We start from the raw sequence: 19,383 nt of genomic DNA, 5'->3' as shown, positions 1-19,383 counted from the left end.
GATCTGGCTTTCCTCCAATTATGACACATTCTTCTACCATCATTCTGTTGGCTGCTGTCAGTTAGAAATAATAATTAACGTTTATACTCTGATTTTAGAAAGTACTTTTATACTTGTTTTCATTTGATCCTCACAACAATTCTGACAGATCAGGAAGCATCTTTGTTTAAATGAGGAAACTAAGGTTCAAATCGACTGGTTTGCCTAACATGACGCAATGAGTGAGCAGCAAAATAGAAACTGAATATGTCACTTTTACATTCAAAAGTCCAAGTTTCACACTGTATACAAAAATTAACTAAAAATGGATCATAGACCTAAATATAATACCTTAAACTATAAAACTTCTAGATGAAAACATAGGAGAAAATCTTTACAATCTTTGGTTTGGCAAACATTTCTCAGATAGCATGCAAAAAGCACAAACCATAAAAGAATAAATTGATAGGGCTTCCCTGGTGGCGCAGTGGTTGAGAGTCTGCCTGCCGGTGCAGGGGACACGGGTTCGTGCCCCAGTCCTGGAAGATCCCACATGCCGCGGAGCAGCTAGTCCCGTGAGCCATGGCCTCTGAGCCTGCACGTCCGGAGCCTGTGCTCCGCAACGGGAGAGGCCGCAACAGTGAGAGGCCCACATACCGCAAAAAAATAATAATAATAAATAAATAAATAAATTGATAAATAGGGCTTGATCAAAATTTTAAAAATGTCTTTGAAAGGCAGTGTTAAGAAAATGAAAAGACAAGCCATAGACTTGGAAAAACATATATCTGATAAAAGACTGGTATCCAGAATACATAAAGAACACTCACAAATCAGTAATAAGAGAACAAATGGCCCAATCATTTAAAACTGGGCAAAAGATTTGAAAGAGCACTTCACAAAGGATAGGTGTGAATTTAACCATGGAGGTGTAAGAGTTCTACAATGAAACCACAAAACATTGCTGAAAGAAATTAAAGAAGACTTAAATAAATAAATAAAAGTTATCTCATGTTCATAGATCGCAAGACTTAATATTTTTATGATGACAATATTATCCAAAGTAACCTACAGATTTATTACAGTGTCTATCAAAATCCCAATGGCCTTTTCAGAAATGGAAAAGCTAATCCAAAAATTCACATGGAATTGCAAGGGACCCCAAATAGCCAAAACAATCTTGAAAAAGAATAAAGTTGGAGGACTTACACTTTCTGATTTCCAAACTTACTGCAAAGCTACCATAATCAAAACAGTGTGGTAATGACATAAGAATAGACATATAGATCATGGAATAGAATCAAGAGCCCAGAAATAAACCCAAAACTGTGGTGAGTTGATTTCTAACAAGGTTCCCCAAAACATTCAATGGAAAAGGAATAGTCTCTTCAACATATAGTGCTGGAACAACAGGATATCCATATACAAAAGAATGAAGTTGGACCCTTACCTTACACCGCATGCAAAAATTCACCTAAAATGGATTGAAAACATAAATATGTGAACTAAAATCATAAAACTCCTAGAAGACAACATAGGTGGTAAATATTTATGACCTTGTATTCAGCAGTGGTTTCTTAAATATAAAACCAAAAGCATAAGTAACAAGAAAAAAAAGTAGGTAATTTGGACTTCATCAAAATTCAAACCTTGTGTGCACAGAAGGATTAGCAAGGAAGTGAAAAAACAACCCTAGAATAGGAGAAAATATTTGTGAATCACTTGTCTCATATGGGTCTACTATTCAGAATATATTAAGAACTCTTATAAATCAATAGCAAAAAGCCAAACCGTTCAATTTAAAACTGGGCAAAGGACTTGAATAAACATTTCTCCAAAGAAGATACAAATGGTCAACAAGCACATGAAAAGATGCCCACATCATTAGTCATTAAGGAAACACAAACTAAAACCAAATGAGATACCATTTCACAACCACTAAGATGGCTATAATTTTTTTTAAAAAACGAAAAATAAGTGCTGGTAAGGATATAGAGAAATTGGAATGCTCGTACCTTGCTGGTGGGAATATAAAATCGTTTAGCCACTGTGGAAAACAGTTTGGTAGCTCCTCAATAAAACAAACATAGAATTACAGTATGATCAATCTATTTCAATACTCGGTATAAACCCAAAAGAATTGAAAACATGTGTTCACATAAAACTGTATAAACAAATGTTCACAACAGCATGATTCACAATAGCCAAAGGTAGAAACAAGCCAACTGATGAATGGATAAATATAATGTGGTATACTCATAAGATGGAATATCATTCAGCCATAAAAAGCAATGAAGTTGGTACATGCTACAGAATGGGTGAACCTTGAAAATGTTACGCTAAGTGAAAGAAACCAGACACAAAGGCCTCATCTTGAATGATTCCATTTATGTGAAATATCCAGAATAAGCACATTCATAGAGACAGAAAATAAATGTTTGCCAGTGACTACTAATGATAAATTTCATGTTACGTGTATTTTACCACCCACAAAAAAAAAGAAGAGATGTGGATGGCAAGCAAGCACACAAAAATATGCTGAACATCATTGGTCCTTGGGGAAATGCAAATTAAAATGACAATGAGATACCATGGCACACCTACTAGAATGGCTCAGATCAAAAATTCATCCCCAAATGCTGGCGGGGATGTGGAGCAACTGGAATTCTCACGTATCACTGTGGGAGTGCAGCAGGGCATGGCCCCTTAGGAAAAGAGTTTCACAGTGTCTTACAAAGTTAAATATACACTTACCATATGACCCAGCAACCCCACTCTTAGGAATTTACCCAAGAGAAATGAAGTCATATATCCACATCAAAACTATATGTGAATGTTTGTAGCAGCTTTATTAATAATAGGCAAAAACTAGAAATATCTCAAATATTAATTACCTGGTAATGGTCAAAACTGTTGCACATCCATAAATGCAAAACTACACTGAAATAAAATGGAACAAACTGATAATATTTGCAATAAACATGAGTAAATCTCAGAAGCATTATCTACGTGAAAGAATCCAGACTCATAGGCTACATACTGTATTAGTCTATTTGTACGACTTTCTGGAATAGGCAAAACTGTAGGGACAAAACACTCACGCCAGGGGCTGTGATTGGGTGAATGGGGTTAACTAAAAAAAGAGGCACAAGGGAATTTGGGGGAGGCTGATGAGAATGTTCTCTATATTGTTTTATAGTGGTAGTTACACAGCTGTGTACGTTGTCAAAATTTATAGAACAGTACACATAAAAAAGAGTGCATTTTACTGTATGTAAATTATACCTCAATTAATCTGACTTTAAAAACCACTTGTTTGGGCTTCCCTGGTGGCGCAGTGGTTGAGAGTCCGCCTGCCGATGCAGGGGACACGGGTTCGTGCCCCAGTCCGGGAAGATCCCACATGCCGCGGAACGGCTGGGCCCGTAAGCCATGGCCGCTGAGCCTGCGCGTCTGGAGCCTGTGCTCCACAACGGGAGAGGCCACAACAGTGAGAGGCCCGTGTACCAAAAAAAAAAAAAAAAAAAAAAACACCACTTGTTTTTTTAACCTCCACTATTGTCTGAGGAGCACAAGCATTGACCCTTTTATTTCCACAGTATTAAAAGTAGAAAGAAGGTTGTTTCTAGACCTGAAGATCAAAATGGCTGCAGTCTTTTTGCCATAATTTCAGAACCCAACCAAAAAGCTATTGGGTCTGTTCAACATGAATGAGGACCAGAAAGAAATAATGGCCATGCTTCTGGGTTGTCAAGAAGAAGGGAAAGGGAGTGGGAGAAGGGATGAAGAAGGATTGAATTAGTGGGAAATTAAGCAGCTATTAACTTAAGTGGGGGAGAAGCAGTGATTAGACTCAGCTGAGTAGGAAAGATTATTATTTTTTTTTTAAGTTTCTCTCTCAACTCAAAATATAAAGCATTTTTGGCCCTCTACATCCTTGGAGCCCAAGCAATTGGATCCTTTGAGAGATTGTGATGCAACATTTATATTTAGATGAAAACAAAAGGATTCAAGTCTGTTAAATCACCTTGTAAGCAGGAACTGGTTTTTGTACCCTCACACCTTATACAGTGCTCGGCAGCTACCAGGAGCACAACAAATATTTGAAGAGTTAATGAATGAATATACTAAAACTTGCTGAAGGACAGAACGACTTTCTATTAAATTAAAAACTTTAAAGGGAAATGTAATATGACTGTTGTTTTGTCCATTATTACTGCCACAGTACTATAGAGAAAACAGTATCTCATTCTTTATTGTGTGCTTGTTCTGAATAAGTTCTCATCAAAGTAGACTGCTCCAGTGTTTTCAGGACTTTAAAAGACAGAATAGGTCTAAAAGAATTCAATGTAGACATCACCAATTGAATATACAATTTCAGCAAAGTATGTCCTTTGCAGTTCGAGCCCGCTAAAGCTGCTACATGGATCATAGAATTGATTTGTGGCACATTCTGCCTGCATCTACACAATGTTTTATTAAAATAGAATAGACAAATACCAATAAAGAGAAAAGCTACACTGAGAATTGACCAAACCACATCACTTTCTTCACACCTAGGGTATTGCAACCAATAGTAATTTTACAGCAGCTCTCTGTGTACCAGATACAGAGCTCTGTAGCCAGAAGCCCAAAATACAAGCAAACCTTTCCCTAAAGCACAACAAAGAAACGGGTTTATGAAATCACCGTTAAATATAATAGAACACTAGAGAGATGAGTAGAACAGAGGCAAGATAAGATGATGCACATAACACATAAGAACCAATTTAAAATGTACCATCTCTGCAGGAAATCAACCATGTGTTGATAAAGCTCTTTATGAATTTTAAGTACTATAACATAATATAGGATTGAGAGCCTCAAACACAAGTGACCAAAAGAGGTACAATATTTTTTAAGGAAATATACCTAAAAATAGATTAAATGGTGTCATCAGCACCCTGAATGTATCATTATTATCCCAGTTCTGAGTATCACTTATCTTCAATAATATGCGGTATATGGTTAAGAAATAATCCTTATCAACACTTTTCTTAAGAATGTAACAAATATATTCCATATGTCTGTGATTTCTGGCTGTGCCACAAAAATCTGCACATGAAGAGTTGACTCTTCTAAGAAAGAATTTTTAAAAGATAAAATAATTAGACATAAATTGGCTAGGTCATCCAGAAAAATTGTGTTTTTTATCCTTTGTCACACCTGTAGTTTTCAAGAATGTATTTACCATCTCTGAGGGAAAAAGTTATTTAAAGGATTATTTAGACTTTATGTCTGTGCAGGCTCAGCGCAGTTTAGCTATAATCTATGGAAATAGCATAGACTGTGTCACTGTGGTCTCCATCTTTTGAAATAAAGGCAGACATCTGTATATCCCTTTATACACATGCATAGGCATTCACACATACACACTCATCTAGTTCTATTTTATACCCCTTTCAAGGTATTCTTTATACAATGGCATTTTATGAGATGAGGGTGAATTATCTGGGTATGAAACCATCTTTACTACCTATCTGAAGTTCAGACTGATTCAAATATTCCTAGTGCCTTTGCCTGGACTCCACAAAATGTGAGCTAGAGATAGAGAATTCAGCTTTCCAGGAGTGATGACATAAGTGTCAGCACAAGGATTATGGACACCAGAAGAGTTGTTTCCTGGACAATGAAGTTGCTCAAGAAAGGAGTTAGAATGGTGAGGTGTGATGACACAGAAGGAAAAAGAAAAATTCAGAGACAGAGAAACGAAGAAGTTATTTTCATAGAGAAAAAAATTCCTCCACATTTAAAGACCACTTGAACACTGAGAATTTAAAGCTTTCAAAAGTTTGAATTAGTTTTTTGTTCGCCCATGTACGTACATCCTTTGAGCAAACATTTATTCGATACCAACCATGTACAATGGAGATGTAAATGGAGATGCTGGAAATACAAGAATGAATAAAACACAGTTCCCATAGCTTTCTATTTCTGAGGACTCAAAAGGCTTTTAAAAATCAAATATCTCTTACCAAGTTGTAATTTGGTGAGTTAAATGTAGAGGAATCAACGACATCTTACTGCCTTTTCATCAAACTCCAGAGGGACCTTAAAAAAAATAACAGAAAGGGATAGACACATTACATTTTTAATTTGACCAATAGAAAACATTTTGTACTGTTAAAAAAAATCTGTATTCAACTTTCATTTCTCATATCTCCCTTTCCTGTATCACAGAAATTTACTTAGGGGTCAGTAGTGTTTTTCACTATTGACACAACACTACAGTCTCATCTTTTTCAGAGTGCCTGGACTAGTTCCCCATCTATAAATATGTAAACAAACATTTCCATTGACATCAGCATAAGTTATGGTCTCTCCTTCATTTATTTACATTTCTCCCTGTTTTTGTAAACAGGCATATATAGATGCTTATAATCAATGCCTTGGGAATACGGTAAGAATGGGAAGATGTAAACAGAGAATCAAAACAAACCACATTTACCTTCTAGGTACTTGCAATTTGGAGGTAGGTATGTATTCCACATTTGATTAAGTCTTTTTCCCCCATTCCTATTTTTCTCCACACCTTTTATGATTACTACCTGAAAATTTCGCTTCAGGTAAACAAACAAAATGTTTTACCCCAGATTCTAGGTCTATCTAGATTAATATTTGTATAAAAGGGAGGTTGTGCAAGTTTCTGGGAAGTTTTGCACAAGATTTTATTCCATTTTTTAAAATTACTCATCCACTCACCAAGTCCAAACTTAGGTTGTCCAGTGTTACCTGAGATTACTGATAGTTTTTCAAAGCCGACCTTTGCTTCTCCCCAACCCCTCTTTTACAGGCAACATTCCTCAGGCTGACAGAGACTCTGCTCTGAGCCACATCAAGCACCTCACCCCAGAGCAGTGGTTCCAAGCGTGTTTACTTCATGGACTAGTAAAATCCCTCTAACTATTTTGGGAACCAATATAATATTGCTATCTTTTTATTCTGCAATTAAGAATTTAAAAAGTAAAACATAGCTACAAGAATTTAATGCAAAGAATAACCCACCCAAAAATATGTAGTAAAGGTTATCACCTCATAACAATTTATAAACAAATACATTTTGCTCTATTTAAAAGTTCATAATTCTTATTTTTTCTCTTCTTGCCATAGATTGACTTTTGGGAAGCACTACCTTTGAGCTTTGCATAGGGGCTCTAAAAGAATAAGTTAACCAAATATTCCATTTCTGCTGTTTATGTACTATGGCATGGGTTCAGGTTTACATTGGCAGCAGAGTAGAGGAAGTGAGGAAATGTATGAATCAGCTCCATACCATCTCAGGCCTCCTAGCTATTCATATTGCCCGTGTGGTCAGTACCTCACAAACACAATGGACAGGGGAAATGCCAACACAACGATATTATTACTCAGAGCTTACCCCAATCAAGTTAGTGTGCAACTAGGAGACAATAAGATTTCCTTGAAATCCAGGGACAGTTTAAGGAAAGTCACCCTCTGACATTGGAATTGATTAAAAACCGATTCAAAAGATGTAGTGTGTGTATCAAAAGCACAAGTGATGGTTTAGACATCTCCATCTGCTGTCAAGACTCAGGCGTACCCAAGTTTAAATAAAGTGACCCTGAAGAATGTAGAGCAACATATGCAAACAATAAAATCACCTACAGTCTTTTACAACACCAGAGCGTTTTTTTTAATGTGAATTCTTTCAAATGCAATTGAGAAATAGGAGGGCAGTAGTACCACAGGGGAATCGTATTGGTTTTGTACATGTTTACGTTTTCTCACAAGCAGACAAATATTTGCTTCAGCAAATATGAAAATCTTAAGAAAAAAACTGAAAATCTCCAGAGGTCTCTTCCTTTAGTGCCATAGTGGCCGCTACAGAGGCCTCAAGAACCACTGGGTTTTCCACCATGTTATGCTCTTCAGCAAAAGTGTAAGTGCTGATGAAATAACATTTCCCCTTTGGTAAAATGATGGACTGATGAAGAAGGCTATATCCTGGATATTTTTAATTTTGGTCAAATTGGTCTCTTTTAGAAGCAGCTTCCCCTCAGGACCTATTACATCTCAAAGGAGGAAGCATAAGCCCCAGAGTTTAGGCTGCAAAGATGTCCCTAGATTTAGAGGCTGGGAAAATGTTATTAATCTTGCTAGTCACTTTATTGTTTTTGTTACTGCTTTCAAAGTTCTTTAGGTTTTGAATTACCTGCACCAACTCTATCTTCCTACAAGCCCCGATACTTGTAACACACAGCTTTATAGAACTATGGTTGTAGCCAAAATGTATGTATTTTATTTTCACCCAGCAGTCAAAGACCCGATGTGACCCATGGAAGGGCAATGGTCTAGAAGGAGGTTACTAGAAGGTTATTAGAAGGAATTGGAATTGAGCTTCCAGCATCATTAGAGGAAATGGCTCCTGATGTGATTCTAATTCTTGGCATTGAAATATCTCTGCTTTGGACAAAGGCAATGCATCAGACTCTCGTGGTTTAACAGGAAAAGCGGGGAAAAAAACAGTAAAGAATATTTAATTCTCTTATTTCTAATTACGTGTTTGCTCTGCAATCTTCTAATCCAGGATTGGTATATAGGATTCCTCTCAAGTGCCAACTCCAATTGACTGGTAGTGGCTGCCTGAAGCGATGAAGTGAGAAGGATGCTGAGGCCACTTCTGGGCTCAGTGGAGAAGAATGCCACAATTGATTAGTGATGTCTGTCAGGAGATACAGCACATGTGTCACCCCTATAATCTATGTTACAGTTGAGGAAATTTGCCTACTAAGATGAATGGTCTGGGCAGACAACAAGATTCGGTTCTGGAATCGGTAAATTTACCTTTGTGAATGAACAAATCGATTTTGTGATAACCAGTCCATCTCTGTCAGTTTCACCTGAGGCTGCTCATTTGGGTGAATTGAGAAAATGGAGGGTTTAAACCAGCAATGTTGAAGACCTTAGAAATCCTGACACTGAGATGCTGCTTGCCTGAAAAGGCCCTGCTTAAAGGATCCTACCATTCAGTATCTTTGTCCTACTTATGCATTTACTAACTAGTAAGTTAGTAAATGCATAACAAGTACTTCTTCTCTTACCCTATTTAATATTTGCCGTATTTTATCAACTGTAAGATGCCATCAAATCGGTATGCACCAGGAGACAGTCAGGATGTAGTGTTCACACATGTGAATTTGGTTATTTTTAGTGGTCTAACAGTGGGACCACCACCGCAACCCCTTGATATTTAAAGTAACAAATAATTTAAGGACCATTTGAGGACAGAATATGAGCCTTGGTTCCTCCCTAAAAACCTTTCTTTCCCACTGGAGAGAAAGTGCACAATCAGAACTTGGAGAACAGGTATCAGCGTCTTGGAGGAAAACCCCAGAAAGGACAATTCAGTGGAGCACCCTTGTAAGAAACGGTGCATGGCCAGCACTCAAGGCTGCACGGAGGACAGGTTGTGTGGGGAAGAGCATGCACATTGACACCCTTAGTGAAAGAGTACTTCACAGAAGTCAAACTCTAAATGTGAAGATTCTGGAAAAGCTAACCAACTTATTCCTCTTTTATTTCCTTTTTAGTTTGCAAAAGATCTCCATGTAGATAATTCTAAAAGAACTTCTCTAGTAAGTATAAAATGAAGCTTTGTGTCATGCTGACACCATTTTTAAAAATTTCTCATTGGTACTTAAAATATTGATGATGCCTTAGCTTCAGTGAAATGCAGTATAATCTACATCCGTAACAAGCTGCAGCAAGCACCTGATCGTAGGTTGTCTGAGTTCTCTCGAGTTAGCTGCACAGCTAGGATTAAAGCTTATGGGACCTTAACTCTTGCCTAGGTCACTTGAATATCACCTAGTGCCATATTTCAGAAAGTAAACAAATGGGCTGAACGGCCAACTAGAACTGGTCACCCTAAAATGGAGCCACCGTGTAGGCCAAATCAATGAGATTGTTCTATGGGTAGACTTCTGACAGTCCAAGGACAAGCTTTAGCTGTCAACATAGGTTTGGAAGAAAGAAGGTACATTGTCATGTGTGTCACTGAATTTTTTTGCTAACCATCAACTATAATTTTGTGGAAATACCCATTTAGCCTACTTGTCTGCCTCCCTCTTTCTTTTCATCTTTAATTTCATTCTCACCCCCAAGGGACTATTTTTGTGTGACTTTTCACAATTAATAATCATTATAAAAAGAAACTATTAGGTTAAATCATATAAAAGTTGACAGTATTTTACCATTTCTGACCTACAGAATCAGCAAATTTATGTAGTTTAATTTAATACATGACATAGGAGACATTCACATACAGCAGTTCGCAGAGACATTTATCGTTACTGAGAGCCTTCTAAATACAATAGCTCTTCCATTTGAGCTTCTGCCAGCTCTGTGGGAGCCACTGAACAACACTTCTTGTGTAGCTGGTTCCCTATGAACACCATTTGATCAACTATGTGTACGATATTCTGTCTTTTTTTAAACTCAATAAACATTTATTGCACACTTCATGTGGGCTAGACACCATTTTCAGCCTTGGGTACAAAGATTAGTGCATCACAGTGTCCTCACTTTTCAGAGCATGCAGTCTAGGAAGGGAGACAGGCATGGACATAATTACAGTGCAAAATAGCAAGTAACATAATAGATATAAATAACATGCTGAAAAGGCAGTTACCCTGCCTGGCAGAGCAAGAAGACCTCTGAGCAGGTGACATTTGTGCTAGTTCTTAAAGGATAAGCAAATTACTTGGCAGGAAAGAGAGGGAACAATACAACATCACTAAGCAGAATGACTTGTTCAAAGTCACAGAAGCACAACAAAGGAGGATGTGCCTGAAGAACCTTAGTCTGAATGTAGATAGGACACATGGCAAAAGTGAGAGAAGCAGCAAGAGGGCAGGCTTGGATGGAGGTAAGATTGGGTTATGAAGGGCCTTCCGTGGGGGGCTGAGGAGTTTGCAGTTTATTCTACAGGTGGAGAGGAGTCACAAGACACACATGGGTTTAAATCACTTAGCTATAAAACTGCTTTTTCTGCTTTGAATTTGTATGTCCAGTCCAGTCACCACCTAAGTATATAGAACCATTATATTAGCGACCCACGGTATCAGCTGCTACAGGCTGAGTTCTTTCTTACCCGCCCTGGCACACAGGTGAGCCCAAGCACCCTGGATTTCCAAGGGGTTGTTTCAGCCCTGACATCTCTCTTAAACACAGTCATTGAGCTGTGGTTCCTCACTGTGGCTGGAAGCATAGCCAAAGGCTGCATTACTGTGAGAGATTGTGGCTTTGACAGTTACGTGCTGCTCCACTGCAGGGCTCTCTGCTTCACATGGGTGAAGGAGGTTGCCAACACACCCTTCATGTTTTCATATTTTCCTCATTGGGTAATTGTAAAATGGGCGAATCCACCTAAATGCAGCAAGATTGATTTCATCCCAACTGCAGACTGGCTAATCAGTGGCCCAGTTTTCCAGCCATGTGATCTGGCATCCGGCACTTAGCACTCATCAAATGAAATTACACAGCACCGATGAATTACCTCCTCACCCCTAGGCAGAACCTTTTTCCTTTAGCTACCTCCTGCTTAATACTTGTCTAATGTTTAACAGTGCCATGATTTATCCATACAGGGATGTCAGCTGGAATGGATCAAAACTTTACTACAAATGGAGATTTATATATGTGTGTGTATAAACACAGACACACATATAGGTATATGTATATGAATATGTATGAATGATTTATCCCATTTATGTGAATTTTCCAGATGACTATTAAACATTTTTGTTTTATCTTACTTAAATTAAGTCTTTATGGAAACATTTCTGAAGGGGTTGGAGGGGCGAGTTCAGGAGCTCTGCTTTGTTTGAATGTTTGTTCACCTCTGAGCTTTCTGTCCTCAGGAAAGTAACAGTCTTTCTGAGTCTCAGCTTTCTCAGCTATAAATGAGAATAATAGCAACTACCTCATAGGTTGCTGTGTGAATTAAGTGGGGTGTGCGCGTAACGCATTTGCTATGCAGTGAACATTCAAGAAATGCCAACAATTAATACTTTATGCATATTAGAGTTGATTCTGGAATACTGGGGCCTTCATCATGAGCATTAATGATTGCAGGAAGACTAATAGCTAGTACCCTTGGGGACTATTAAGAGCCAGAAAGTTATTTGCCCTCCACTAAATGACCCCAGACTGCCAGGCTTTTTCCCAGCCCTGTCTGGTTTTCGAGTGTTTCTACAGCATCCCTTGCTTTCAGACTACGAATTGTCATGTTCTAAAATCGCTAATATATAGGAGCCCAGCAGTTTCCTTTCTCCCTTAGTGTTTCACCGACAAATCAAATCATCCAACTTGTTTAAATTCCATCTAAAGCAGGAGATTAAAAAGCTCCGATTGAACACCCAAGTCTGTGCTTCAGTGTCTGTACTATGTGCTATCTATTTCAGCCACTCAAAGGTCTTTTCTACCCATTTCAAGGTTATCGGCTATGGAAAGACAAATAGTGCACGATCTCACTTACATGTGGAATCTAAAATAGTCAAATGCATAGAAGCAGAGAGTAGAATGGTGATCGCCAGGGACTGGTGGGAAGGGAAAATAAGGAGATGTTGGTCAAAGGGTACAAAGCTTCAGTTATATATGATGAATCAGTTCTAGCAATCTAATGTACAGCAACATGACTATAGTTAATTATACTGTATTGTACACTTGAAATTTGCTAAGAGAGCAGATCTTATCAATTACCTTGACTATGGTGATTATTTTGTGATGTATACATATAATACAACATCAAGTTTTACATCTTAAATATATACAATTTTTATTTGTCAATTATACTTCAATAAAGCTGGGGGGGAAAGAAATTATGATTCAACATAATAAATTAAAACTATGACCTAATTTTCTTAAAAGATTATCTGCTATGTCTATGATAGATGATATTGCTATCAAGTGACCTCCAGAAAAGTGAGGGGATACTTTTAACATTTTACATTTGTATTTGATACAGGTCTTTAAAGGTCCATATCTTAAGTGATTCAAGAAGGAAATAATTGTATCACTTCTTTTTTTTAAAGCAAAATATGGCATATAAATAAAAATATCTATGCAAAGTTTTTCTGGTTTTAAAAAATTATAAAAGCATATACTAACTCAGCCTATCAAAAACCTAAATCAGCTCCGTAATCCAAATAGCATTTATACATTTCTTGATTTTTTGGTGTGATTTTTAAACAAGCAAATCCTCATGGGCCTTATTCTATTACTCTTCATGAAAACACTGTATAAAGGAGACCAGAACTGCCACGTTGTAGTCTATGTGAATGGCGCCCCCTGAAGTTGTGCGGGAAAGTAGTCCCAAGTGAGATTGCCTTTATAATAGCTTTGTGTAATTTGGTTTTTTAGGGAGTTTTTGGTGCTTCAGTAGCCAAACCACCAGTGTCCAAGATAAATACATTCATCTCCAGCTCATTCCACTTGCTGTGAATGCTTGTTAGCAACATACATTCCAATTTAGAGAATAATTTTTCCAGGAAATAACCTCTATACCTTTTTCATCATTTCAAATATTATAAACCTGGTTCTACAAAATAAAATAAGTCCCAGACTTCAGCTGATTCTCCCTACTTTTGGTGCATATATAGTAAATTCTAAATTCTTAATAGACTTTATTTATAAATTTTGTGTTTTTAAAATTTGAAACACAATATTCCTCTTATTTTGCCTCTCAGTTATGTCCCTTCCTCCTGTCAGCCCTCTCCCCCAACACACACACACACACACACACACACACGCACACGCACACACACACACACACACACTGTGACCTGCCCCACAGATTCTGAAACAGTACCCATAGACTGTGATGTTTACACACGCTTCTCCTTCTCTTTGGAAAGCCCTATACCTGTTTCCTCCCCTGGCAAACTTTTATGTGTCCATCAGAACTCACATGAAGTGACCAGTCATGCCCCTTTGAAGCTTTCTCTGTCCTCTGTCAGGTGTGCTGGCCTCCTCCCATGTGTTCTTATAGCACATTGCCTTTCACTCTGTCTTAGGCCTTAGACACTTATATGCCAGCAGTCATGCTGAACTGGAAACTCCTTAAGGACATGACCCTTTAAATCTCTTTTGAATCTACCTTGTCTGGCACATAGCAGGTCCTCAATAATAGGTGAATGATTTCATGAATTTTGTTCTCCCTAATGAAAAGATTAACTGTACTCTCAACTAATTTAGCAGATCATGACCTATTAATTTTGAAGTTCAATACACTTCTGGTTATCTTATCAAATAACTGAAAAAGTAAACATTTAAAAATTTCAATGTAAACACTTGGGCGAGAATCATGCAATTCTTCAGCTCTTCCAGGGAGACCAGATATGGTTACATTTGCAGAAAGGAGCAATTTATGGAACTAGTTGGAAATATTCTATGTTTTCAGGCTATCTTCTTTACCAAGATTGAAAGTCAGTACATAATTGACAATAAAAGGATATGGTGTTCTAATTAGTGGGAATAAAGGAAAAGTAGTCCTTGCCCTTGTGACTGATTGGTTTCAGAAAATGTTTTCATTCGTAGAGGAAGGAGGAGGTCCTCACTTTTTTTTTCCTCCACATGGTGAAAAATTTCAAGCTGAATGACAATTAGCACTAATCTGGAACTTTATAAATTGTGATGTAGCCTTGCTAGTCAAACTGTGAATGTATATTGTTTGCACTTAATCCTTAACTTAGCCAAGGGGCCTTGGCTTAGTTTTCCATTGCTCATTGTGAAACACCTTGATCTCTCCAGGTAGAGAAACGTTCCCCAGGTAGACATTGACGTGACAGCACAACAGAGCACAGAATGTCAATTTCAATTATTTTTTTAACATTTTCAGGTTACAAATGCTGCTGCCAACTCTCCTGGTCAAATGACTCTTCACCTCAAACCTTTTCTTGTGTGTGGAGGGGATGGATTTACTCAGTCCAACTTTGATGGCTGCATCACTTCTGCCTTATGTGTTCTGGAAGCTTTAAAGAATCATATTTAGTACCTGTATTCTTATTTTTTACATGTACTTTGGGGTTTTCACAATTTTCTGTCATTGATTATTTTGTTTTATATTTTGTTGAGAGAAATTACCGGAAAATTGTTCTTTACTGATTGTTATTTTTCATATGGAGTAAAAAATCAATTTTATAGTTTCAATAGTTACAACTCATGCTAGAATGAAATTCCTTGTACTTTATACTTTTCTCCACTTTTCTGAATTGCCATGTCTACTCCTTGTTGGAGGCAAAGTAGTGCTTAAGAAAAACAAATGACTCTCCCCCCAAATTATGTCAAATCAAAGTAACAGTTCATGTTCAGAAACCTTTATTATTCTTTTGAAAATTTCAATCCCAAGTGAAGAATAATCATTATCAAGGCCTCATTATAAATCTTCAAGTATGTCCTTGATTCAGTATTTTTACAAATTGCCAAACTACAAGATTCCTCCAAACTGTGGATAACAGAGTGTAATTTTTGTTTCTCATTTCTCTTCCAAGTTATTAAATGATCCTGAATTGTAGGTCACATATGTCATCATCTCTAAGAACGCAGTTTGGAGGGCAACTTGACTGACAAAGAAATGTCTCTTCAAATTTTCAGAAAATAACCAGATTCAACTTGACTTTCCAAGTCACACAGTACTTTTTAACCTTAGGGAAAAAAAATCCAGTCTTAATAGGAAAGATAAAAATTAAAGAGAAACTGAGAGAAATTATATTGATCTTTACCTTTTGCTGTCTCCTGTGGCTAGTGCTGTTACTTTTATGTCCTCTGCAGTATGTGCTGTGGCATTTAGACTCTGTCAAGTTTAATGAATTTAATACAAAAAAATTTACTGAACCAGAAAATAGATGCACTTAAAACAGTTCAATATTTGCCAACTTAGCGGTTCAGCATATCACCCACATGCTTCAGTGACAACCCCATGACTTGCTGGCTGGAGAGAAATCGATCCCCAGCCTTCCAAACAAGCTACCTGTTGCTAATTTGGAAAGTGAAATGGTGAGTTCCGTTTTGCCATTTTGAAAGGAAAGAAATTGTTGCAGCCTCTCAAACTGAGAAAAGTTCAACCAAAGACTCCTTAGCTTGGTAGTATTTAAAATCTCACACTTACGTGCTCACTATCATACATACACACACACAGGCACAGGCAGAATTTGTTTATGTAACTACAGAGTGGGTTTTGTGATTCTATGAAATGTCATTATACATCTCCTATCAGCAATCAATTCATGGAAAACTGAAATGCCTACATGTGGTTAACATCACTTATTTTTGAAAGCATAGAAAGGAAAAGGGAAATTACTGTGATCTCTGGCATGATATGATAAAAATATTGAGATTTCTTTCATCATTTTGGCCTATATTTGATTAACATTTGTCTTTATTCTGGTTATACCCTTAAAATATGGTAAAATAGTACATTCAAATATATTAAGTAACTATTCTGTTTTTAACTAATATAATTCTGGAGCCATTTGAGTGAAAGCATACTGAAGATTTAAAAGCAGTGTTATATTCATCTCATGAGTGTATATACTCGCAAGAAGAGAGAGAAAATGATTTATAAGGTGGAGTGGGTTACCTACAGAAATTATTCTAAGCCATTACTGACGACTTTTAATATCTATTCATTCGAAGTGCGTTTCCCTAATAATTGTGCATCTGCTTAAAGAAGACTATGGCAATACGAGAATGCACTCAACCCTGCTTAGTATGTAGATCATTTTGAAAATTCATTTTACATTTAGATCCATCTCTGATAGAAACGGACCAATTCCCTGATGCTCAAATAAGGAAAGAAAATGTTTCAAAAGTTTGTTTCTCTATTTTCATTTACCTCTTCCTCTTTAGAAATTGAAATGGATATGCGAATATCTTGTGCTAGAAGCCATCAAGCCTCAGATGGCCAGGATGCCCTAAATGACCCAGGGCAAAGGCAGCTAAGTCCCCTGAGAAATAGGGGTCAGCACCTTTTGGCAGAGTTACCAAGGTGTATGTATGTCAGCTCCACAGGACCACACAGCACCACAGTACTGCCAAACAAGAACTTTTATTAAACCAGCCAAGGAAATCTGCTCTGTTTTGAAAGGAGCATATTCAAGTGAGAAACGGCTTGAGCAGTGGGATGATTTAATACTTGTTAGCTGATAAATATAGACTTTGCTGGAATAAAACTTTATGATGCAGGGTTGAAAAGCTTAATCACTAAACTGTCTATACACATCTTGCTCAGGCAGCGAGGGTGACAAATTATAGCAGTCAAATAGTATTTTTCACCTCTGGCATTTCTGAAGGGGAAAAGTATGCCTAAAAACATCGAGAAAGCAGTAATAATCCCAGACCAGATATTACTGAGAGAAACGAAGACACGTCATTGAGTCACCAAGTCTTCTGTGCAGAATGCCACCATCACCACCCCTCCGCCTACTTACTACCTTGTTAAGTAAAAAGAACAAGGTCAATTTTACATTTATCTGGCATTTTATACATATATATATATATATATATTTCCATCCTCCTAACATCTTGTGAAATAAACAGAGCAGAGAATTCTTATTCACATTTGACAAATGAGGAAACTGAGGCACAGAGATTAGCCAACCAAGGTCACATCATCAAATGCAGGACAAGAACCCAGGCCTCCCATGACCCATTTCTATTTACATGGCACCATGCCGGTGCCAGATGAACATGATAATTAAAGCTGAACTGAAATATTAGTTGGAGGTGCAGTCAGCACCATGTGGTCCTCTTATTGATGTTTCATTTCAGAGAGCTAACACTAATCCTGATGTGATGTATACAGGGATCTAATATAGAATAAAGTCTCCGTAAGTACTAGCTAAGTGATTTACATTCCCGTCATTTTCATTTGCTGGTTTATTTCCTTCTTTGGGCGGCACTTGCTGTGAAAAATGGCTGTATCCTAATGACACTGAATTTCAACCAAGCAGTAGTTGGTTAGCAAACAGGCTTCCTCTGCATTCAGTGTTTCCTTCTGTATTCCTCTTTGTCTCTCTATTCCCTTTGTTTCATTCTCTCCTCTATTAGTTTCTACCATTTCTTTCTCCCCTCTTATTTTTCCCTCCTACTTCTTATCCTGTGTCCCTTCTCAGAAATCTGGAATATAAATGCAATCACATTATGACTCATAGCATTTGTAATTTTTTTGCTTTAATATAATCTCTTTTCTCTAAAATTTAAAGCAGCCAATGCTGCATTTTATTCAAGTTGATAGGATAATCATTATTTTGATTTTTCAAAAGTAATGCAAGAATTCAAAACTATGTGTAGCTTTCAGGGATCTCAGTGCTAATAACCTAAAATATATATGCAAATCATGGTATCAGGCTCTGTGGTGGACACAATGGAATATAACTAGCCATCTCCACCTAAAGATGCTAGTTAGGGGAAGACAAGTCCCATAGAGTGGGAGGCATGGTAAAGGTACATGTTGGTGGAATCGCACATAGTAAATAAGATGCTGTATCTCATGAAACTGGGAATCCTAAGAGAAAGAACCATGTTTCCTTGGAAGAGAGAGGGTCTCCAAACAGAAGCAGAGATCCATCAAGAAAACACTTCCAACAGCATCCCTCCCCTCCACACCATAGCTGGGCAGACCTGGCTGACTCTAGGAATCCAAACTGTGTATCAGAGTGGTCAGGATAAGTGAATACTTTCTGTGGAGAAGGCTCAGTGAAACACAGAATGTAGTCTCTGGGAAAAGGAAAAAGCCTTGGCAAACCTCAGACTAGCTAGTTCAGGACTGAGCTGCTATAATCCAGTCTGGAGTGTCCTTGTGTTTCAGCCAGGTAAGCCAGGGAGGGTTGAAATGGTACTGTGTCCTGTGTTTCCTTCTCAACAGACAGTAATTATAGTCCACTTAAGAGTTCACAGCAGAATCCATCAAATGAACCTACTAAGGAAAAAGAATTTCTAAAGAGTGTGTTAATTGAAAAGGCATGCAGAATCATAGAATCCTGGAATGTCTAAATTTAGAGCAACTTGGAGACCATTTAGACCAGTTCTCAGCCATCTTGGATTTTGAACCTACTAGAGAAGCTATGGAAAGCTATAAGATTTTCTCCTAATAACAGCAACAAAAATAACGATGCACATAGAGCCTGCTGGCTAGCTGCCTGTTTTTGTAAATAAAGTTTTATTGGAACATAGCCTTGCCCACTTGTTTGTGTATCATCTGTGGCTGTTTTTGCACTACAACAGTAGCGAGGGGTGTTTGCAACAGAGACCATAAAACCTACAAAGCCTAAAATAGTTCCTACCTCGTCTTTTAAGAAAAAATTTGCTGACTCCTGTTTTAGGGGGTTACAAACCCTCCAAAAT

The 19,383-nt window shown here is 37.5% G+C and overlaps 1 protein-coding gene across 2 annotated transcripts in view; it reads left to right on the top strand.

Moving 5' to 3' along the window:
* Positions 1-16,420, top strand: part of RNLS (renalase, FAD dependent amine oxidase) — a 266,259-nt gene extending 249,839 nt beyond the window's left edge. Inside the window, exon 8 of one of the 2 annotated variants that reach the window (XM_029245138.1) lies at positions 14,879-16,420. In XM_029245138.1, the coding sequence (XP_029100971.1) occupies positions 14,879-15,031 (153 nt within the window). In that variant the 3' untranslated portion in view covers positions 15,032-16,420. The remainder of the gene's footprint in view (positions 1-14,878) is intronic. The other variant, XM_029245137.1, reaches the window with a different exon arrangement.
* Positions 16,421-19,383: the final 2,963 nt, after the last annotated feature.

Source organism: Monodon monoceros, unplaced genomic scaffold, assembly GCF_005190385.1.
Source record: "Monodon monoceros isolate NGI ecotype Baffin Bay Population unplaced genomic scaffold, NGI_Narwhal_1 Super_Scaffold_4, whole genome shotgun sequence".
Lineage (NCBI taxonomy): Eukaryota > Metazoa > Chordata > Mammalia > Artiodactyla > Monodontidae > Monodon > Monodon monoceros.
Note: the sequence above shows the minus strand (reverse complement) of the source record. Positions and strands in the feature narration are given on the sequence as shown.